The 24,915-nt window shown below is 41.0% G+C and overlaps 1 protein-coding gene and 1 long non-coding RNA gene across 2 annotated transcripts in view; one reads left to right on the plus strand and one right to left on the minus strand.

Moving 5' to 3' along the window:
- The window catches only part of MKLN1 (muskelin 1), a 379,029-nt gene that overhangs the window by 332,909 nt on the left and 21,205 nt on the right, over nt 1-24,915 (minus strand). The window contains exon 2 of the mRNA XM_040471936.1: nt 20,202-20,326. Coding sequence (XP_040327870.1) covers nt 20,202-20,218 — 17 coding nt within the window. The 5' untranslated portion in view covers nt 20,219-20,326. The remainder of the gene's footprint in view (nt 1-20,201; nt 20,327-24,915) is intronic.
- Nucleotides 13,928-20,195, plus strand: LOC121028326 (uncharacterized). Its single transcript, XR_005789183.1, has 3 exons — nt 13,928-14,475; nt 19,040-19,087; nt 19,892-20,195. It is a non-coding gene; the product is annotated as an uncharacterized LOC121028326 (long non-coding RNA).

Raw genomic sequence — 24,915 nt, forward strand, 5'->3', positions numbered from 1 at the left:
AAAATGGGACTAACACTTGTTTTGCTGGATGGAAAGGATAAAATGAGGTGATATATAGAGTTTAATTGACAGTGGGTAGACACTGAGTAATTTTTTTTCTTTTTAGCCATTTCAGTTTCTTTTTTTTTATTTATATATGAAATTTATTGTCAAATTGGTTTCCATACAACACCCAGTGCTCATCCCAAAAGGTGCCCTCCTCAATACCCATCACCCACCCTCTCCTCCCTCCCACCCCCCTAGCCATTTCAGTTTCTAAGCTGTGCCGATAAACAAGTAAATACATAATGTATCAGATGATGATAAGCACTGTGGAGAAGAACACATGGGAACCCTAAATGCCAGCCAATTGGGAAAGGAGTAGGCTACAATAAGAAAAATGAAAAAGTAGATGGAGATGTGGATGAGGTGGCTTAGTCTCAGTCCATGCATATAAATGTCGTCAAGAAGCACGAGTGAGTTGTGCTCTTTCTGTTTTCATTGTTTCATACTTGAGACCATCACAAACAGGAGGACACAGCCTATAATTATGCAGGCAAGTGGAGAAGAGGAAAAAGTTAGGAATGAGGAGGTGGGGGAGCTGAGACTGGGGGGCTAATGATCTGTAGGGCCAGCCATTTGTGACAGTGGCCCTCAGTCCTAAACACTGGCCCTCAGTCCTAAACAGCGTCCATGGGCCTGGAAACTCACATTTCCCATTGGTACCCAACAATGCAGTCTAGAGAGTATGTTGGGTTGTAGCAGCAGTTTCTTTTGATGATTAAAAAAAAACTGCTTTAGGGGCGCCTGGGTGGCTCAGTCGGTTGAGTGTCTGACTTTGGCTCAGGTCATGATCTCGCAGTCTGTGGGTTTCAGCCCCGTGTCAGGCTCTGTGCTGACCGCTCGGAGCCTGGAGCCTGCTTTGGATTCTGTGTCTCCCTGTCTCTCTGCCCCTCCCCTGCTCATGCTCTGTCTCTCTCTCTCTGTCAAAAATAAACATTTAAAATTTTTTTTAAAAATTGCTTTAAAAATAAAATCACCTCATTTACAGGAAGGATAGGACAAATACAGCAAATCTGAAAGATTTAGAGAAAATAAGCCACCTAGAATCCCATTCGCCTAATGCATTTAATATCAGCGATTGAGTTTATTTCCTCCTAGATTTTCTGTATGTATATTTGAAGATGACTGAAATCATACTGTGTACAATTATGGATTCTGTGCTTTTATTTTTATTTATTTATTTATTTATTTAATGTTTATTTTTATTTTTTAAAATATTTTTTTAATATTTTCTTTTTTTTTTCATGTTTGTTTATTTTTGAGAGAGACAGAGACAGAGTGCGAATGAGGGAGGGACAGAGAGAGAGGGAGACACCAAATCCGAAGCAGGGTCCAGGCTCTGAGCTGTCTGCACAAAGCCCTACGCGGGGCTCAAAATCACCATCCGTGAGAACGTGCCCTGAGCCGAAGTTGGACGTTCAACCGACTGAGCCACTCAGGCGCCCCAAAATATTTTTTAATGTTTGTTTATTCTTGAGAGCGCAAGAGACAGAGTATGAGTGGGGGAGGGGCAGAGAGAGAGGGAGACACAGAATCTGAAGCAGGCTCCAGGCTCCGAGCTGTCAGCACACAGCCCAGTGATGTGGAGCTCAAACTCAGGAGTCGTGAGATCATGACCTGAGCTGAAGCTGGAAGCTCAACCGATTGAGCGACCCCGGTGACCCTGTGCTTTAAAAAAATTTTTTTAATGTTTATTTATATTTGAGAGAGAGAGAGAGACAGCGTGTGACTGGGAGAGGAGAGAGAGAGAGGGAGACAGAATCCAAAGCAGAATCCAAAGCTGAGCTGTCAGCACAGAGCCTGATATGGGGCTTGAACTCGCAAGTCATGAGATCATGACCTGAGCCAGAGTTGGACGCCCAACGGACTGAGCCACCCAGGTGTCCCTAAATATAAGATTGTCTCATACGCGTTTTCCTTGTTGCTAACCAGGTTTTCCTAACTATCCTTTTAACATATGAATAATACATTTTTAAATAAACAAATCATAATTTACTTGTATTGTTAGATGTTTAGACTCTTTCCAATTTCTTGATATTATAAATATCACATCAATACACATTTTCCTGTATATTTTCTCTTCCATGCTTTAGATTACCTTCTTAGAATTGATTTTCAGAATTTTCAAAACATAAAATGTTCCAGGACATCAACATTTTATGACTCTTTATATATACTGCCAAATTGCTTTTCAAAGGGATTATATCAAGGTGTAGTCCCAAGAATGACGTGTGAGAATAACAAATCTCAGTGTACCCTTGAAAACAGTGGCCTATTACATCATTAATTTTTTTTTTTTTTTTTTTTTGCAGTTTCAGTTTCCAGGATGTGATAATAAACAAGTGAATACATGGTATATCAGATGGTGATAAGCACTGTGGAGATCAGCAAACTGAGGGAAGGGAGAGTGGTAAGGGGCTGGGGGTTGCTATTTAAATAGAATCATCAGGAAAGACCTCTCTAAAAGGATGGCATTTGAGTAAGAGCTGAAGGAAGAGAGGAAGCAAGATATAAGAATCATCTGAGAGAAGATGCTTTCCGGCAGAGAAAACACCAAGAAAGGCCCTAAGGTAGATTTCTGTTTATTGAACAGTCCTGGAGGAACAGCAAGAGGGCCAGAGTGTTCCTGTTGCTGAGAAGAGGGGTGTGTGGAAAGAGAGGAGACCAAAAGGAAAGTGGGCAGTCAGGACATGTAAGGCTTTATCAGCCACTGTAAGGACTTTCTTTTTTCTTTTAGAGAGAGAGAGCATGCTCATAGTGGGGGAGAGGAGCAGAAGGAGAGAGGGACAATCTTAAGCAGGGTCCATGCTCAGTGTGGAGCCCAGTATGGGGCTTGATCCCGTGACCCTGGGATCATGGCCTGAGCCTAAATCAAGAGTCAGACGCTCAAGTGACTGAGCCAGCCAGGCACCCCATAAGGACTTCTTTTATTTTGAGCTAGATGGGAAGGCACTGAAGGGTTTCCCAAAGAGGGGAGTTGGGAATTGTCTTTTGTTTTATATGATTAGCCGATATGTTCAGAATAGATGATATGCTCAAAACCAAACTCGGCCTCTTCCCCAGCAAACCCCCTACATTCCTAGCATCTCCATCCTCTGATTCATCAATGCTCAAAACCTCAGTCATCTTTTGCATCTCAAAACCAACTGTCACCAAACCCTGTCAATCCTCCCTCCAAAACGTCACTTGCGTTTGCCTTCTTTATCCATTCCTATTGTCTAAACCCTACCACGATCTAACTGGTCCTCCCATCTTCTATCTTTCTGTTCACCACTCATACCACTCAGTGCTTGTCAGAGCAATCATCCTAGCAAAGCTGATCATTGATGGGTTTACCCTTTATCTTTGCTACCCCTTCCCCCAATAAAGTCCAAATTCTTTAGAATGGAATTCAAACTCTACCACAATCTGATTCTAATCCAGCAGTCAAAACTTATCTCCCATTCTTATTCAGAATTAAGTGTGCCTTCCTGTCTAACAAGTTTTCGGACCCAGCTGTGGACTTTCTCACCATACACCTTTGCTTACATTGTCTCCCCTTCCCTTCCAGCCCCACCCAGAAATCCTACCCATACTTCTAGGACCACCCCAAGTGTCACTTTCTTCACGAATACATACTGAATCTCCCTGGCTGGAATTTATGCGTCTTTCTTTTTTTGCTCCCATAAACTCTACTTCATTACCCACACATTCTGTATCATATTAAACCAGCGTTTTGTGGGTATGCTTTCCTTCCTATGTGGTGATAAGTTTCTTGAGAACCCATATCTTAGCCATCTTTATCTCCTATAGTACTTATTACAATGCCTTAAAGAGGGGTGCCTGCATGGCTCAGTCAGTTGAACATCCCACTCGTGATTTTGGCTCAGGTCATGATCTCTTGGTTCATGGGATGGAGCCCCATGTCAGGCTCCGTGCTGACCGTGCAGAGCCTGCTTGGGATTCTCTCTCTCCCTCTCTCTCTGCCCCTCCCCCACTCATGTTCTCTGTCTCTCTCTCTCTCTCTCACAATAAATAAAAAAACATTAAAAAAGAAACCAATGCCTTGAAGATATTAGGTGTCCAATAAATGTTTCTGGAATTTAAACTCTCCAAGGCCCTGTTGCTAATTTGTTGTTGAAACAGAACTAGGTTTCAGATCATCTGATTCTCAGCTCTGTGCACCTTTCCCCATACCATTCTTCTGATTTCTTCTCTCTGTGATTTATCGTCATCTCATCTGAAGTACATTTGAAACCTCTGAGGAATTTTAAGAAAGAATGATTAAACAAAGAACAAATGGTGGAATTTTTTTCCCATGCAGCCATTTAAGTTAAAGTGAACCTAATTTAGGGGCGCTAAAAATCTGACTTCGGAGGCACCTGGCTGGCTTAGTTGGTAGAACATGGACCCGTGATCTTGGGGTTGTAAGTTCGAGCCCACATTGGGTGAAGAAATTACTTAAAAATAAAATCTTCAAAGCAAATTTGACTTTGAATTTAAAGATAAAAATTATAAAACCTGTTTTATAAATAATTATATACATGATTAGAAATTTTTTAGCTTCTTAGCGTTTGATTTTTGAGTTACACTTAATCTTTTAGGAGCCAAGTCACCATGTTTCTTAGTAGCTCTAAATTTGTAGTCTCGGGGAAAAAAGTGTGTTTGATTTGGTTTAACAGCTGGAAGCAACATTTCTAGCCCCTAAGAATAGGAGAGGGCTTAAACATTTGGGATGAGACCCTGAGGCAAAGTATAATTCCCAATTCTCCCAATCCTCCCCATCTTGGAAAAATAGCGCAAGGCGCTACCGTTCTCAACTAGGATTCCCCTTTGGTAGTTGAAGTTAAATAAGTAAATTATAGTCCCACGTGTGTTATACATAAGTATATGTAAAATGAGCATAAAATTAAGTTATAGTATTGAAAATATAGTGATAGCTAGCATTAATAGGTACATATGAGAATTCTTCTTGAGTGATGAATGTGGATACCTTGGGGAAACGCAGACTTGACTGAATTAAGACACATATTTTAGGGAGACCATTAGAGAATTGTTTAAGGTAGCAGGGGGGAAGAAAGGCGATGGAATGACTCTTTCTCTCCTAAATAGTTTTGCCTTCTCTCCGTTGCAACTGGGAAGAGGTCAGCACTGCTATGAAAAATGTCCCGTTGAGGTCTTCACAAATTCAAAAGAAATGGGATGAAATTAAAGCCCTATGTTTTATAGGGAAAAAAAGGACAAAACTGAAGCACAAATTCGCCTCCCTCTGCTCTGTCTCACCCTGAGGGTTATGGCAACAACTGACCTGTGAACCTGATGACAATTGTAGTGCAGGATCATAGAAGTGACAGTAGCCTCGGAAGTAGTTTCATCTACCTCCTTTCCTTGGTGAGTAAGCCCCAAACTGCCCCAAACAAAGAGTTAGCATTTAAGAAACTTTCCCATAAGCAATTTTCCCCAACTATAACCTAAATTCTACCTTACAGAGTGATGTGGACAATTTTTTCTTGAGCCCTACATGGAGATGTGAAAACAGCTTTTTGCCATAGCTAATGATGATAACCATTTCTGTATCATAGGGGTTATATTTCTGGGCCATGGAGAGAGAGCACAAAGTAATGGGTACAAATTCAGGCTTGGAGACAGACAGAGTGGTGCTTAAGCCACAGCTGTATGATCACTGGCAATTTACTTAAGCTCTCTAAACCTCAATTTCCTCACCCATAATGTGAGGATGATAATGCCATCCAGCCGATCAAATTACTGTGAAGAATAGTCTAGAACAAGTGCTGTCCAATGGAAATATAATTTGACTCTGCAAATATGAGTTCCATACATAATTGAAAATTTTCGAGTAGGCCCAGTAAGAAAAGTAAAAAGACACAGGTGAAATTAATTTTAGTAATATATTTTCCTTAACACATCCAAAATATTTCAACATGCAAAAACAATTAGTGAGATAATTGTGTGAGATAATTAGTGAGATATTCCCTTTTGTGTACCAAGTGTTTGAAATCTAATGTATGTTTTACACGTACAGTTTATCTCAACTCAAACCAGCCACATTTCCGTGGCTATTAGCAAACTATAGGTCTAGAAAAAGGCTACAAAGCATCTAGCATGATGCTAGGCGTGTAGTGAATGTCAAGAAGTTGGTGCTTCCAAAATTATCATTAATATTATTCTTAGAGAACAATGTCATCTTCTCAAAGCCTTTGCTTTTCCAGACTGATGCTAATAGCACTAGGATGCCATTAGGGGTACCTGGAGAGACTGGCGGGGGTGTTGCTCAAGCCTGAACCTTCCATCTACTTCAAGGGCAACATCCTCATGGTTGCTCTCTATCCTGTTATACGGAGGGGTCCACAATAAGTGGGATCTGCCTGGAGAATATATCCACTGAATGCCAATGACTTTCAGGTACTGACACATTAAACCCCAAGAAGTAGGCACCTCCCCTCATCTGCTACCTTCTCATAGAAATAGGACAGGCTAGGGCATTTGCTAATGCAACCATTTGCTCTGATATTTTTTCCCTTGTAAATAGTGAGGTGCCATGCGATGCGCTGTGTTCAAAAGTTGATTTGATAAGTTAAACGTTGTTACCATATAACCCAGCAAGCCCACTGGGTATCCCCAAGAGAGTTCTAAAACAAACCCGCACAAAAACTTGTGCACAAATGTATGTAGCGTTATTCAAAAAGGCCAAGAAGTAGAAGCAACCCAAATGTCCACTAACTGAGGAATAAGTAAACGAAATGTGGCATATGCTTACAATGAAACTTCATTCAGCCATAAAAAGGAAACGGAGGGCTGACGCATACTACAAGCATGAATGGATCCTGCAAACATTATGCTGAGTAAAAGAAGGCCCCATACTGTACAATTCCCTTTATCTGAAATGCCCACAGCGGGAAAATGCGTAGAGACAGAAACTAGATTAGTGATTTTCATGGGTATGGGGTTTCTTTCTGGAGTGATGGGAGAGTTCTGGAATTAGATACTGGCAATGGTTATACAACATTGTGAATGTATAAGGAACCACTGAATTATATTAAAAAAAAAAAAGTTGATTTGTTGTCCCAAGGAAGCACTGATCAAACAAGCAAGTATGCCAGAATTTCAGAATAGAGAAGTATTTGTAAGACTTTAAAATTAGAAGACATTAGGAGCATCTGGGTGGCTCAGTGGGTTAAGCGTCCGAGTTTGGCTCAGGCCACGATCTCACAGCTCGTGGGTTCAAGCCCCACATCAGGCTCTGTGCCGACAGCTCAGAGCCTGGAGCCTGCTTCACATTCCGTGTCTGCCTCTTTCTCTCTGCCCCTCCCCCACTCGCTCTGTTTCTCTCTCTCAAAAATAAACAAAAACGTTAAAATTTTTTAAAAAAAACAAGTAAAATTAGAAGAGATCAAGGGCACCTGGGTGGCTCAGTCAGTTAAGCCTCTCACCCTTGGTTTCGGCTCAGGTCATGATCTCGCAGGTTTGTGGGTTCAAGCCCCTGCATCAGGCTCTGCACTGGCAGCATGGAGCCTGCTTGCATTCCCCCCTCTCCCTGTCTGTGCCCCTCCCCCACTCACGCTGCCCCTGTCTCTCTCAGAATAAATAAATAAACTTAAAAAAAAATTAGAAGACTGGGGTGCCTGGGTGGTTCAGTGAGTTGAGCATCCGACTCTTGACTTCGGCTTGGGACATGATCCCATAGTTCATGGGTTCAAGCCCCACGTTGGGCTCTGCGCTGACAGTGGGGAGCCTGCTTGGGATTCTCTCTCCCTCTCTCTGCCCCTCTCCTGCTCTCACACACACACACTCTCTCCAAATAAATAAATAAAGTTAAAAATAAATTAGAGGAGATCACTCATGCCAAAAAAGATTATTTGATAGGCTATCATCTTTAACCAGAGCATACATAATATCAAACCTTTCTCTCCTTTCCATCAATTAAAATTGTTCTGCACTTAATAGCACACATTAAGCTATTAAGTAAGAGAGTACAAACCCGAAGGGCACACACACACACACACACACACACACATACACATATACATAAACATAAACGTGTAAATGTGTCAGAGTGTTCTGGAAGACAGAACTGGTTCCTCTCTCCAGGCTCCCATTTTGCCCTCAGGACGGCCCCACCGCTCTCCAGTACCACCTGCCCTACTGTGTGCACAGCAGTTGAGGCACGGGCTCCAGAACCACACAGCCTCCGTGAAAGTCTGGGTCTGACCACTCACTGATTTGTGATTTGGGGCAACTTTCCTAACGTCTCTATCCCACAGGTTGTCTTTGCAAGGATTAAGAGAGTTAGTATATATAAAGGACGCCGATGAATGCCTGGCCTGTGGTAGATACTTTGTAAGTGTTTTAAAAACAAAAATTTTAAAAGTGTTTTTAACCCCCTGACCCCACATCATGCCAGAGGTGCTGGAGTGTACTTTCCCTCTGTCTGGAACGTTCTTTCTGTACAATAGCACTGGCTCTCTCTTCTTTCAGTGATGCGCTCAGATATCACCTCAGTGGCCCCGATCGTTCTCCCCCCTTCCTGGCGTGTTTCTGTTTGTAGCATTTACTGCATTCTGATATACAAAATGATAATTCGCTTATGTATCTTCTTGGTGGCCCATCAACTCCTACCAGAAGGCAGAGATCTTATCCGTCCGTTTGCCACTCAGCCCTACGTGTCCAGAGCAGCAGCTGCTACAGAGAGAAGTACCCCACCGTGTTTTCTGGTAAACAGATGGGGGTTACTCCTGGGCAGCGTCCTGGGGACCAGGTTAGGAGTAGGTGTCCCTTTCACGGAATACCCCTTTGCATTTCGTATTTTACCACGTGCTTCTGTTCCTTTTGTAACAACAAAAAGCGAGAAATAAAATACTGGAAATTAGAGAGTACAGGGTCCAGAGAGAAGCCAAAAGCACGAAGCATTAAGACTTCAGGCATCAGTGACCAGAGGAGGATTCTAGAGGAAGGCATGAGCATACTCCTACAGGCCCCCGTTAGACTTCGTCCCTGAGTAAAAAGTGGAGTGACACCTCAGAAATGGCACTCAGCCCTGGTCTTGAAGCACAGCATGTACACAGGTTAGCGAGAAGTCTTAATAAGATCATTCATATTATGCAATGTGTGTCCTGTACCTATGGGTACAATGAGAAATTTTTCCATGGCAAAAGGCCTGTTTCCAGGCACAGTAAACAGAGCGTTTGCTGAGGGTTGTTTGCCCCCTTCCACCACGGCAGCGTGGGCAGGCAGGTGGCCGTGGCGTGTGCGCCTCCTTGGGCAGAGACAGACGGTCTGTGTCCATGGCCTGAGAACACTGCCCTTCCTCATTTCCTAATAGGTCCTCTGGAAACATGATAAACATTAAAGGAGCCCTTGTAAGAGACTTGGACTTCAAATGAACTGTTCTGTAAACGTATCCCAGTTGATTTGGGGTAAAACTCTGCTCTAAGCTGCTTTTGGGGTCCCCTCATCTCTCTCTTCAGTCTCTCCCTTTCCTTTCCAATGCTATACTACCTTTATGCTCTCTTCTGTCAGCAGAAAAACAACTGACGAGGCCCTAGCCCCTTGGATAATGTATTACTCCTTCCACATTTCTTTTGCATTTAAAGAGGGGTTAACTGGAAAGAAATAATCATGGTGATGCTGTTGATAATGATATAAATATCTATAAATCTCCAGTAGAGTAATTTACTTCTAGGTTTGAATAACAGAAGTGCTCTTTTTACCTGATTTTATTTTAGTTTGAAATGTTTATTTTGAGAGAGAGAATGAGTCGGGGAGGGACAGAGAGAGAGGGAGACAGAGAATCCAAAGAGGGCTCCACGCTGACAGCAGAGAGCCCAGTGCGTGGTTCAAACCCACAAACTGTGAGATCACGACCTAAGCTGAAATCAGGCACTTAACCTACTGAGCCACCCAGGAGCCCCTCACCTGATTTTTTAATGTGCTTGTTGATTTATTTCCTATAGGTTTTTTTGTTGAAAAGGTAACATGACAATAGAATTTCAAAGGACAACACCCCAAACCTCATTTTCCTAACGCAACAATTATTTTTACTTTTTACATATTGCCTTCAAGTTTTGCTAATACTAGGAAGCTACATGGCGAGGGCACTATATTGAGTCAGATTGGGATTTTTATCTCTCACTGTCGCAAATTAGCTGTACAACCTCAGAGGGTTGTGTAACCGCCCTTTGCTTTAGTTTCCCAAAGTATAAAATAAAGAGGCTAGACCAAATGGATGATCTTTAAGATCCCTCCACCTTTAACAGTCTATGAGTTTTATCTATAATCTACTTTTTTGTTTCATGATATTCACATGGAATGGTATATGGAATAAACACGCTAAGAAATGTTTGCAAAGTTAGTTGACTTTGTAAACTATGTCTGGGAAATATTTCCATGTATAATGAGTTCTGCAAAGGTAGGGTTATAATGACAAACCCCAGGGATTTCAAAAGTAGCTACCAGATTACCAAAAAGCTACAAAAATTAATACCAATACATTCGTGATATGTTTGCAACTAAAGTGTTAGCAAGCTCACCCATAAATTCTAAGTAATACACTTAGTTTGATAAGACCATTCTCATCTTTGTTGATATACAGTTGTTAATTCCTAATGTAAATACAAGAATGTTACATCAGTGTAATTTTTCCATGTGGTATTCTTAACGTTTAAAGGCTCTTTATAAGAAAATCAAAGAGGAAGAACAAAAAGAAAGGAGTGACTCTATCTAACTTAGATCATATTGGCAGAAACATGTGAATATAAATGTCTAAAATGTCAATAACTATTAATGGGATGAAGGAGTCACTCTCCCACACTGCCGCTTGGTGTGTGACCCGGTATAACCTTTCTGGAGGCGACCGGACAATACTAATCAAGAGCTTAAAAATGTTCCTACCCTCTGTCCGGGTAATTCCACTTACAGGAATTTGTACTAGAAAAATAAGACGGGCACAAATGCTTGGTTGCAGTATCGTATATAACTGGAAAGAACTGGAAAGAATCTAAATGTCCAGAAATAGAATAGCTAAATAACTGATTACATACATTACATAAAATATACATTAAATATGTGAATATGTATATTTTTGATGTATATTCATATATTATGATGTATATATGATAAATATATATTTGTTGATATATATGCATATGTCTATAGACTTTTTTCCTGCCTCAGTCAGGTCTAATATAGATACCAAGGGTGCTCATTGCTACTGGCTTAATCACTATTAGGTCTTTTCAGTGAACAGAAGAGGTAAGAAATATATGTAAACACATACATACGTGTCGTAAATTTATATCACTAACTTCTCTTTTTTTAAATAATTTTTTAAAACTAATTGCTATGCCCAACACGGGGCTTGAACTCACAACCTCAAGATGAAGAGCCCCATGTTCTACCGACTAAGCCAGCCAGGTGCCCCTTATATCACTAACTTCTAGTTCAAATTCAGAACTATGGGGTTTTTACCTAACCTCTTCTCTTTTACATCTCGATTTCCTTCCTCCCGTGCTGTGAATCTTGGTTCTCAAGGACACCGAACCTGATAGAATTAGAAGATCCCATAATTAATATTTGCTTATCCCGTATTACCCGGAACAGCAGTAGCGACACCACCACCAACCATACGATTACCAAATATGGTTTAAAAAAGTGTTTTTGCAGTCCTTTTTGTCCTTAGGAAGTATCCCGTTTAGGGATGTGCAGTCAGGTTGCTGTGTCTTCAAGTTATTCAAAAGAATTTCTCTGTATCCCACCAATTGTATGCAAAATTAGGCTTTTAATAAAAATTAGGAATTGGATTTTTTAAAATTAGTGTTTTTATAATTACGTAGATATTTACATAATTCCAAAGTCAGGTCTCAAAGTAGACAAGTCTAATTTCTATTGCCATCCCTTCTACTTCATTCCTTTCCCCCTTTTCCAGGTAACTATTACCCTGTGATGTCTATCCCTCCACATGTGTATGTATGTATATATGTGTATCTACGTATGTAAATATATATTTAAATCCGTTCTGACATAAACGGTAGGCTCACTTTTCTCTCCCTTGCTATCTACTTACAATGTATCCTAGAGATCAATCTATGTAAGTATATGTATAAAGTTCCCTAATTCAATTTTATAACCGCACAGGACTCCATTGCGTGGATGCACCATATTTTGTTCAACGAGTCCTCTATTAATGGACATTTGGGTTGTTTCCAGTCTTTGTTATATAAATAGCTTCTGTCCTATGATTTGGTATTATATTTATACATACTCAAGTCTTAAATATAAATAGATTTTTAAAAAATAGACTTTTACTGCATGGAACTATACAAGATGACCACCTTACACCAAATAACAAGGACACTGTCAAAGACTACTAGAGTCATGTCAGAAGAAGCCAGGAGCTGATTTGAAGATGCTACTACAGGCCACATAGGGATAATTTAGGCATTAATAAGAATAATAAATAAGATGTATTGAAACACATTGAATATGTTTTAATTAATGAGCTCAAATGATAAAATGACAACAGGGGCACCTGGGTGGCTCAGTCAGTTAAGCGTCCCACTTTGGCTCAGGGCATGATCTCAGTTTCTGAGTTCAAGCCCCAAGTTGGGCTCTCTGCTGTCAGCACAGAGCCTGGTTCAGATCCCCTGTCCCCGTCTCTCTCTGCTCCTCCCCCCACCAAAAAATAAATAGACATAAAAAAAAAATAAATACAAACAACAACACCAAAAGCAAAATTAAAAAAAAAAAAAACATGATTAACCACCATGGGCACATGCCAGAAAATCAACTCAAGGAATCATGGGATTAAAATATTACTATTTTGCAATTCTTAATAAACTAATGAATCTACGTAACATAAAAGAAGAGGTTATTACATAGTGTGCACCTCCTAATGGCAAAACATACAACTACCCATGAAAGTGTCTTGCAAAAAACCCCAAAAAACAAAACCCACCCCCACAAAAACCAAAACACTGAATCTGATAAAGCCTGTAGATAATTGTAGGAAATACACAAGACAGAAGAGATGTTAAACTATATATGGGGAGGCAATGCGAAAAATCCAAGCTGTGGGAAGGTCTACAGACGAACAGCTTGGTTTCTTCAACAAATAAATTGCAAGGAAAAAGATATTAGAGTGGAAACCCATATATATTTAAAAAGATTTAACAGACCTATCAGCCAGTCTTAGTATGTGAACCTTATTTGGATCCTGCTTCAAACAAATTATGAAAGTAAATTACAATATTTATGAGACAATTAGAAATTTGAACACTGACTAGTTCATATTATTAAACTATTATTAAGTAGTTCAGGTGTCATAATGGTTATGTTTAAAAAAAACCTTATTTTTAAGATCCAAGTTGAAATATTTTTGGTTTAGATGATGTAATTTCTGGAATTTGCTTTAAATAAAATGAGTAGAGGGATACCTGGGCGGCTCAGTCAGTTAAGTGTCCAACTTCGGCTCAGGTCATGATTACGGTTCACGAGTTTGAGCCCTGCGTTGGGCTCTGTGCTGACAGCTCAGAGCCTGGAGCCTGCTTCTGTGTCTCCCTCTCTCTCTGCCCCTCCCCTGCTTATTCTCTCTGTCTTTCTCAAAAATAAATAAAACATTAAAAAGATTTTTTAATAAAATGAGTAGGGAAGAAGAAGAAGGTATTGATGGGTTGTCCATCATGGGTTGATGAGTACATGGGGTTCATTATGCTCTCTGTCTACCTTTGTTTATGTTTTAAATTTTCTATAATAAAGCACTAATATGCACTTATATATAATGGGTATTTTGAGGTATGTGTGTATGTATAAACATCCATTATAAAAAAAATTCAAGAAAATGTTAATAGTGTTTATTTCTGGATGATAGAGTTATGATTTATATTTCCTCATTTTTACTTTATAGTATATTCTATAATTTTTATGCTGCACGTATATTCTTTATCAGGAAAACGCTATTTAAAAAGAAAAATCTTTTGTATAGCAATACCATTTTCACAGTTCAACTAGAATTCACTTCTGACATAGCGAATAAAATAACTTTGTGTATTTTAAATATTACTGGGCAAAGCAAATTATTTAATATTTAATTATATTTAGTTTTGAATGGGTGCAGATAATAGTTCATAAAAATATAACTCTAAGGTTTGAGGTGTGGAAATTGTGTCATTTGGTATAATAGGATAATCTTAAATTTATGGCTTAGGAGTAAACAGTTCTTTTTTTTTTTTTTTTTTTTTTTTCTCCTTCTTACATAACACAAAAACAACGGATCCAGTTTGGCACCAATTTTCTCCTCCAAAGTCACCTTTGTGTGAAATGTAGCACCTCAGGTTTCAGTGAAATAACTTGCAGATGAGAAAAGGTTTCTTAACAAAATTTTCTTGTAATTTTACTACAGTGTTAGTTCCTGGCAGCCTCGGAGAGTCCTTTTTTTCATAGGTAAGTGGGTGGGAGGAATGCTCTTCTCTCCTTTCTAGAATGTAGAGAGAGCGAGCAGTTGAGATCACTCCTTTTATATCGCTGAAATAAACGCAGGGCTATGATAGTAGATGCAATTAAACAAAAAGATAGATAATGGGTAATTTTAGCGTATTAATAGTTAATACAGTGTACCTCAAGGTTTGCTATTCGATTATGGGAAATGAGTTCTTTAAGATCAGTAAAATTGTTTAAAACCAACTTATAAAAACTAGCGTGATTTATAATTACATATGGACGTCTAATAATCGTTATATCATCTGAATGATCTGTAATCAGATAAGTAACCCTTCATTTATTCTGAAATAAAGAGGTTTCATTTATCTAGTGTTCCTTCTTTCTTTTGTTCACATGTAATTTTCTCCTAAAGAAACCATACTTAGCTGGGTTATGAAACACAGTAACTGAGTATCGTTCAAGTAACATTTTGTTCTAAACGTAGAGGTTAAAGCAAAATCATGGGTAGCTGTGATTATTCACTTGGAAGTGGAATTTTCTGATTTAACAAACGGCTAGGGGGCAGATAATGTTGACTTGGGTCCCCTTGTCCCTTTGAGGTTCTATGGATGATTATAGATTTCACATAAATTCAGTCTACAGTTGCAACTATGTGCCAGGCTTTGTGCTAAGTGTTTTCACATATAATCTCAATTATTGACTACAATAACCCTGTGAAATAGTTATTTGGGAGAGAGGTTAAGTTTCTTGCTCAAGGTCTCACGGTCATCCAGTGCCTTGCAAATCTCGTGTTACCACTTTTAAGTTATGAACACTGGTGAGTGAGAGCATTCAAGGCTGTCCTGGGTGCCTAGTATGGAACCTTGTACTGGAAAGTATGTCACGTCAGCTCAGAGGATGATATTCATCTGTCTCATTGTAAAGACAGGGTTCTCTGCCTCCCCCACACTATGGGGGATATGCAGGGGTGCAGCGTGCTTCCTGTTACAGTATAGATGGAGCATTTCTCACGGAGACACAGACTGAGAAGCATCAAGGAGAAGACACGGGGAGATCTGTTCTTCAGAGCAGCAAGGCAGTGCTCACTTTCTGCCCTGATCTTTAACAAACGTTAGAAAGTCAGACGTCTTTAACTCTGGGAACCGACAGTTTTGGATCTGATGACCAACAAACTAAAGCTCAACCTGAGAAATTTGATTCTTGACGTATTTCCAACAAGGGTCACTTGTTTCATCCCAGGGGACTCAAAGTTAAGAATTAAAAACCTCAACGTTAGTAAATTATATGTCTGAAGTACGGAGAGTTCTAATTAGATGTGCATCCCAAATGCCAGTAGAGCCCACTCTGTTCATTTACTCATAACTTTATGAAAAACTGTTTGTTTGAGATGTGGTTTTTAAAAGCAATTTACCTTCAGGCTTCAAGAACGGAATGTGTGTGAAAAGAGTTTTCCAACTTTTATCGACTCGGTGATGAAAAGGGAAATATGTTTATGAGAATTTGCGTGGTAACTCAAAATTAATTGATCTATGAAACCTGAAATTTCACATGAAATGCCAAACCCAATTATAAATTTCAAACATTATTTTTCAAAGCATACCTGTGTTCTAGCTACTAATACTACAGAATCATTCTGATGGGCATTAACTGGGCATCGAATTATTAAGTATCCCTCTAAGGTTGTATTAGAAGCTACTACTAAGAATATTTTATTTGTGGAGGCGTAAATACAGGTTACACAATACCTGGTAAGTTGACTTGAACGAAAGGATCTTAAAAATAAATAGGAACAACAAAAATAAAACATGACTAACTCTCCTGGTATCATCAAAACAAATGTTTCCAAGGACCTGAAGCCAAGAAAAAAGAAATGCAGAAACACAAAGGCCGAGATAATCGGTGAATCTACCAGGCGTCTATAAATGACAAAACAAAACACTAAAAGCCAAACCAAACAAAAAAAAAAATCCCACCTGCTTGGAAGGAACGAATGCTGAACAATGTTCACCCTTTCTGCCCCTCTGCCTGCCACAGAAATCCCAGCCTCCAGCTAATCTTAAAATTACCAAATCTCCAAAAATTATGGGAGATGTATGTCTTCAAATGCAGTCCTATCCAATTGCATGGATCGTATCCACATTAGCTGAAGTAGTAATTATTGAGGGAAGGGTAATCTACTTCATTCATGTTAATAACCAATTCTTTCTCCGATTTGCCACAGAGCCAACTCAACTTAATTATTAAAGCACAATAATATTGGATTGAACTATTTCTCAATCCAAGAATTTTTATTATAGAGAAAAGGCTTGGACAATTTAAGCAATTATGTGCTTCATTTCTCCTTTTCTGTAACTCCATTCTTGCTTATTTATAAGGTATTGAATTTAACTTGCTTCATTCTTAAAGGTTTACATCCTGTTGTCTTCTTTTAAAATTTTTAAACTAGATTTTGAAAGGCTGCAGAGTGTCAGGGTGGCTAGTTCCTATGAGTAACAAATCAGTCCCTAGAGCTCAGAGTGCTGCCCTGGAGAACAACAAGCCAAATTTTGGCTGCCCTGAAAACCCTGCGTACACAGCTGATGCACATTCTAGAGTTTACCACACCTCTCCCCAAACACTTGCAAGGGTGCCCGCCCCACACAACCTCTCCTTAGATCCAGGCACACACCATTTCTTTTCACTTGGATGCAATATCGCTAAAGGGCAAGGTCTCTTGGAAGAGAATTGAACTTGGAGTCAGAATCCAAGTGAGTTCCAGCTCTTGAGGGGACCAGTGAAAGGTAATTTAGCTCCGTGGGTAAGCATGTGCCTGCTAACTTGGAGTCAGAATCCAAGTGAGCTCCAGCTCTTTAGGGGACGAGTGAAAGGTAATTTAGCTCCGTGGGGAAGCATGTGCCTGCTAAAGCCAGAATGCAGAGATGTGAATCCTAGTTTTTTCACTTTCTTGCCGTGTGACTCTGGGCAAGTCATTTCAATCTTGTGCCTCAGTATTCCCGTCTATAAAATGCCAGTGATAGCAGTAACAGCCTCAGAGAGTAGTTGTGAGTCTTATTAGGGCCTAAAACAGAGCCTCAGGTATCCTGAGCACTCAGTAAATACCAGCAATTGTTATTACCAGCTGCATGACTTTGGAGAACTCACCTAACCTCTGTGAAACTTTACGTCATCTCCCGTACAAAAAGGGATCACAACCTCACACGGTCTTTATGAAGACCAAATACACTCATAGAAAGTACGTGGCCGTCATTTTTAAAACAGAAGTACCAGGCAACTCTTTCAACCGAGTAGAATTAGTTCACACACACACACACACACGTTCCTGAGATAGCACTTGTAACATTGCATCAGAAGAATTTGCCGACCTGTCCATCTCCCCCACTAACATTACTTCCTCTGATTCGCCTCTGCACCCTCAGCATGTTGCACATACCTAGCACAGGACAGGTACTCAGTAAATATTTGTCGAAATGAGTATCATCCAAACGACTGGACAGGAATTCTCAAGGCCTTTGCTAGAAATGATGGATTTTTACCACTTTTTGCCAAGCGTCCTCAGCAGACCACCCAGAAATTGGCTTGTTTTCCCTCGGGCCCAATATACTGAGATTTTGTCATTTCGAATGCAGCCAATCTTGTGTGGTTGCATTCGCTTATTCTTCTTGCTTAATAAATAATTATTGAGCACCTATTGTGTGCCAGGTCCTATGTTGGGCTCCATATGGTGCACCACGAGTGGCAAATGCCCACACGAATTTAGTGCCTGTGTACTATATTGAAAGAAACTATTTCCTATAGAATCATTTACTACTGGAGATAATAAGCTCCTTGGTTTGATTACTTCATTAGAGTGATAGAATCTCAGGGTGGGAAAGAAGGGTTTTCTTGAAGTGGGAGTCCTTTATAGAGTAATAATTGAGATCAGGGATGTGACTGTTTAAGTTCAAATCCTTGCTCTGCCTTGTACAAGGTGTAAGACCTTGGGCAAATTACTGAGCCCCTCGGAGCCTTATCGTTTCTCATCTGTAAGATGGAACTGGTATGATTGATGTGAGTATTATACATGATAATGCATGCTAATCACTTATGGTACCCGTCATATAGTGGGCACTCAATACGTGTTTGCTATCGTGATGAACCTGATCCCTCACTCCAGTGTTTGAACTTCCATCACAAATATATCCAGCAAATGGAGCAAAAATGTCCGCATTCTGCTTGAATAGCCTCAGGGTCAGGGAACTTAACTACCTCCAACAGTTATCCACTTGATTGGTGGGCAAGTCTAATTGTTGATAACTTCTGGTGGGTTGAAATGTACATGCTTACATCTTCCACTCGTGGCTCCTCCCTCTGTCATTTGGGATCAGAAGAAATCTGATCTCTCCTCAGCAGGATAGCCCCCCCTAACTTTGGAAGGTAGCTACCTAGGCTAGCTGATATCCCCATCTTCACACACCCACACACGATGTTACATTTCTTTAACCATTTTTTACATGACACTGTTTACCAGATCCCTTATCCTTTTTACTCGTGTTGAATAATCTTGTGTTTATCAATGTCTTTCTTCCAGGCTGAAGGTCAGGATTCACCACATGGAACAAATGTAGCCTGGTCACAGGTGAGTACTAGAGAACGACTTGCCACCTTGAGCACTATATTTCTATTAATATAACAGAAGATTGATTTTTTTGAAGTCACATCACACTGTGTTGACTCATCATCTACTAACAATCTACAGGAGACTCTAAATCTTCCTACGTGCACAATTGTAAGCCTTCTCGCCCCCAATCTGTACTTGTACAATTGAATTTTGGGATCTTTGAGTACTTTATATCTGCCCCTATTAAACTTCATATTATTAGATGTGATTCATGATTACATTTTGTCAGGATTTAGCTGGGAGGGGGGGTGGGGGGAGATCCTGATTGTATCATCCAGCTTATTTGTTACCCTTTCTAGTTGGTATGTCATGTCTAAATGTGTTTATCATGCTATCAGTGTCATGATTTTAGTCATCGATGAAAGTGTTAAGGGCGACAGGGCTACAAACCAGACCTGCATTAGATGCCTAGAGACCTAGGTGTGCATCAGCCTCTTGAGAATTTTTTTAAAAAGCATCATTCATTCAATCAACAAATATTTATTGAGTGCCTACCATGTATCAGCTACTGTTCCATGTGTTGAGTATAGAGTGGTGACTAAAACAAAATCCCTGCCCTCATGGAGTTTACATTCTAGTAGAGGAGACAGATAATAAGAAGACAGATTATTAATCCTAAGGGTTTTAAATGAAAAACTAAAGTGGGTGCGGAGCCAAGGAAGGTTGACAGTGTGGTGGAATGCGGGGGAGTCCCTAGACAGTATGGCTAAAGTCGAGTTGTTTTTGACGTTTGATGGCGTTGCTCGTGTCCTCCATTCCTAGTGTGCCTCTGGACCGAAAGGTGTCCCAGAGTGGGCGGCAAGTTGACTTTTCAAAACCCATTTTTCTCTATCTCGGGTCACATTAAGAAAGCAACTGATAGCACGGTGGTGAAGGATGTAGACGGTCGTGAAACCAAATAGGAAATTTGAAAGGACATGATTCCTCAAGAGACTTGACAGCATCTCTTCATACGAGGACCTGCGGACCCTGTGAGGCCAGCGACACTAGAACGGAAGCCAGGTCACACCTCTCGATAAAGACTCCAGAAAGGAGAACTGAAAAGTCGAAAAGGAGAAAAGGTGACACTTACCTTATTCCAATCCCCATCTTCTCAAATATGGAGTGGGTTGTGAATCCAATAACTTATGAAAATTCAGGAGGATGGACTGCTTGGGCGATCCCAAAACTTGGCTCAGAGAATCTGGATATTGAACTCTGGAAAAGAATCCCACAAGGAACAGATGTGAAATCTACCTCTATTAACTGCTCTCTGCTCATGATTCTAATGTTGATAAGTTCTTCTAAATCGTTTTAGATAATCTCCAATCCCCTTTGATATTAGAGGGACTTGATAAATCTTTCTCTGGTAAAATCCGAATTGTATTTTCTGATTTGAAATTTATATTTTTGCAATGATACTTTTAACATTTACATTCCTTCATTCGTTGAACATCTATTTTGTCCTAATTACTGGGTGGAGCTAGGAATACAAAGGTGAATAGAATAAATGTGGTCCCTGCTTATAGGGGCTTTATAGTAGAGCTTCTCATAGAAGGCAAGCTAAAAATAGGAGAGGAAGCTCTGATAAAGAAGTGTACCAAGAACTCTAGGAGGGTCACCTAACCCAGACTTTGGGAGAATTGAAAGTTACTGATTCCTAGGGCTGCCTGGGTGGATCAGTTGGTTGAGCAAACAAGTCTTGATTTTGGCTCACCTCGTGATCTTATGGTTTGTGAGACCAAGCCCCACGTCAGGCTCTGTGCTGATAGCTTGGAGCCTGCTTGGGATCCTCTCTCTCCCTCTTTCTCTGCCCCTCCCCAGCTCTCACGTGTGCCTGGTCTCTCTCTCTCTCACTTTCAAATAAATAAACTTAGTAAAAAAGAAAGTTAGTGGCTTCTACATGGGAACTTACAAGTTATGGAGGAGTTAGTTAAAAAAAAGAAGGGGCACCTGGGTGGCACAATCGTTTACGTGTCTGACTTCAGCTCAGTTCATGATCTCTCATGTTTGTGAGTTCGAGCCCCATGTCGGGCTCTGTGCTGACAGCTCAGAGCCTGGAGCGTGCTTCAGATTCTGTGTGTGTGTCTCTCTCTCTGCCCCTCCCCAACTCATGCTCTGACTCAATCTCTCTCTCTCTTTCTTAAAAATAAATAAACGTTTTGGGGCGCCTGGGTGGCTCAGTCGGTTAAGCGTCCGACTTCGGCTCAGGTCATGATCTCACGGCTCATGAGTTCCGAGCCCCGCGTCAGGCTCTGTACTGACAGCTCAGAGCCTGGAGCCTGTTTCAGATTCTGTGTCTCCCTCTGTCTCTCTGACCCTCCCCCGTTCATGCTCTGTCTCTCTCGGTCTCAAAAGTAAATAAACGTTAAACAAAAAAATTAAGAAAAATAAATAAACGTTTTTAAAAATTAAAACAAAAAGAGGAGCAAGCCTCTTTGAGGTGGAGGGTGTTGCAGATGTGCATTTTTGAGGTGACAGAAATGACCGTGTGTGCTGAGCGGCTGAGCACTGAAAATTAGCTCAGCATAGCTGAGACAGAGTGGTCAGAGACAACACTGGAAAGGTAAGCGGGTCCCAGTCGCTCAGAATTGTACAAGCTATGTCACATATCTACTAAAATGTGTGATTGCTTGATCGTTGGAATTTTGAAGGGGGAAGGTCAAGACTGCTGCTCAGATGTTTGGCTTGAACAACAGGATGGACAGTGATGTCAGTCACCGGGACAGCAAAATGGAAACACAAAATAGAGGAGCTGTGGAGGAGAAGGGGAGAGTCCAGACGGGGTCACGTTTGGTTTGTGATGCCCGGAGAACACTGGTAGGGTAGCAGCAGGTAGTTTGATCTAGAAGTCTGAAGATACAGGTGTGGGAATCACCAGTACCTGACAGGCCACAACAGAATCCACACGGATGAAAGAGTTACCCTGAGTGAGCGCCGGGGAAGAGAAAAGACCCAAGAGAGCGCCCAGAGGAATAACAACCTTAAAGAATGGGCAGAGAAAGGATCCCCGGGGTGGAGGCCTTTGGTGGCCGGGGTGGGGGTTGAAGGGGGAGTGAGTAAGAAGGTGAAATCAGAGGGAGGAGAAGGCAACAAGAATGTGAAGTATCACGGAGGACAAAGGAGAAACACATGTCGAGTAGGTTGTGGTCACCAAAGGCAAATCCTGTCAAGAGATCAAGAAAATGTTGAGAAGCAGTCATGGGGTGAGCACCAAGAAGGTACTTGAGCAGGTGCCGGGCAAGAGCAGCGTCAGTGGAGGCGGAAGCCAGGTCATAGTGAGTTGAGGAACAAGTGGAGCCAATGAATGTAGACAACTATTTCGAGATGTTTGCCTTCGAGGGGCACCTGGGTGGCTCATTAGGTTGATCGTCTGACTTCGGCTCAGGTCATGATCTTGCGGGTTCGTGGGTTCGGGCCCCGCGTCGGGCTCTGTGCTGACTGCTCGGAGCCTGGAGCCTGCTTCGGGTTCTGTGTCTCCCTCTCTCTCTGCCCCTTTCCTGCTCGTACTCTGTCTCTCTGTCTCCCTCTCAACAATAAATAAGCATTAAAAACAAATTTTTTTTTTAAAGTTTGCCTTAGAAATGGAACACATAATCCCTAGATCTTCTTCCCAAAGGTGAGGAAAGAGGGCCACCATAAAGTCTTCCTCACCGCCTGTAGCCACCTGTAGCTGAGCTGACTGTATGGCAACGATCTTGGTAGGCATGGCCGGTGTGCGAGACTGTGGTCCTACAACCAGCACTGGCTGTGGCTAAAACTGTAGAGTTAACCAAGTCTGCCTTCTGTGCTCTGCACCCAGCTCTTCCTCTGCACCCCAACCTTTCACTAGGCCTGGAAGGCCCACATGGTCTTGCCGGCCCCTGGCCCACTGTGCTCTGCTATGTAAACACCTCTCTGAGCAGCAACCCCCCCCCCCCAAGGTAAAAGTCTGGTCAGATACCGTTGGCTATATCATCATCGTTGTTCACCTGCTGCTATAGCTCCTGGATTGGGATCAGTCAGAGGGAGAAGAGAGAGATTTGGTCACCTTGGAATCTGGAGCAGGCAGCTGGCCCCACAGCTGGCCAGACAGCTCTCCAAGCAGGGGGCCTCTCTGAGAACAAAATCCAGAAGCCAAAATAAATGGTTCAGGTGGAAAACAGATGACCACCACTAGAAACAACGCTGAAGGTCGGTCCTAGGGAATGAAGGTGAGCCAATACATAATGGATGAACACTGTAAGGGGTTTGGACATGAGGGGAGGGGCAGGGGGCAGTCCAAGATCAAAGACGAAGAATCAGAAATGGGCCGAAGCTGTTCTGCACACACAGAGGCCAGGCACCGTTATGCTGGACAGTCTATCCCACCAGCTCTGTTATCCTTCATCTTCCCAGTGTGTTCTTTCAGTGACTCGAACGGAAGTTCCCGACGTTCACAGTTCCCCAAATCTTATTTCCACAACCCCTCTCCTTCCGTCATAAGCCTGTATTGCAAGAGGAAGATAGAAAAAGCTCTGGCCTGGGTGGTGCTAATGGGGAGCACAGAGGCATTGGCAGTAATAACCTGAGAAGGTTGTAGTTAATAGCACTCCCCGAACCTCAGAACCATGAGTTGACGCAAAGGCCTGACAAGGTTCATTTAGGCCCTTAAATCAGTAACAAAACTAGTTGCATGGCTTAATTAGTTGAAGCATTGTTTCCAAATTGCAACTGTTCCAGGATGTCCATCTTCTGTAAAATGCACGAGGTGACTGAACGGCAAGCCTTAACTGTCTTCAGTTTGTGATTGCAGCCCAGAGAGGTGATAGAGAGCGGTGATGAGCATCACAGATAAAGACAATATTTTTGCCTTGCGCACCGACTGGCTATGCTGAGTTTTCAGCTAAAGATTTTTTTTTTTTTCATTTCACTTGAGTCAATAATCATTTACCCACTGGATATTGCTTAAAGCCTAGTTTTCATCTAATTCTCGTTTAATGATATTGAAAAGGAAAAACTAAATAATAATACCTCATTTGTGTCGAGTGCATGTCTTTCAGAGAAGACATCTTAACCCATTTTATCCTATCTAATTTACAATAACAACACTTTTATAATGTAAATATGAGTAAGGGCTATTATTCTACAAAGTATGCATGAAAGAAACTAAAGCACGTTTGGATAAAATGATGGGTTCAATGTACCTTCCATTTTAGAGGTGTAACAGCTGGTTTGTTTTCTTTCTCTTTCTCTTTCTTTCTTTCTTTCTTTCTTTCTTTTCTTTCTTTCCATTTTCTTTCTTTCTTTTCTTTTCTTTCTTTCTACAATGAAGCCATGCTTCAGATAAACATGTTTATTAAGGTATACCTTGCCCTCACATTTTAAGATGAAAAACACCAAACACCAAAATGTTCAGGTGTCCTACAGATCAAATCTCTCTCTCAAATCTAGATCGAAACCAATCAGTTCTTTACTACCCAACTCTGACTTCAATCAGCACGCTTCTCACCAACTTGTGCTACACATATTACTAGTTGATTGTACTAGCTCTTCCTTATATGCATTATGCTGTAATGATCTTCTCGTCTCAGCTGGATTTGGCACGTACCTTCACATGCACAAATTCTGCATATATGTGAAGTCACTGACATTTTTATGCTTGTATTAGCAACCTTTTGGGGGATCACATTTTTCTGATCTTTTTATGCATCCATTCACTCGTTCTCTCATTAATGCTCTCAATCCTTCATACATCCATTCAAAACAGTGATCATGTGCCCAAAACGTACAAGCGCTATTCTAGATGCACAGAATGAAAATAGGAAGAAGACAAAATTGCTGACTTC

The sequence above is a fragment of the Herpailurus yagouaroundi genome, unplaced genomic scaffold (genome assembly GCF_014898765.1).
Source record: "Herpailurus yagouaroundi ecotype Mexico unplaced genomic scaffold, PumYag 100, whole genome shotgun sequence".
Lineage (NCBI taxonomy): Eukaryota > Metazoa > Chordata > Mammalia > Carnivora > Felidae > Herpailurus > Herpailurus yagouaroundi.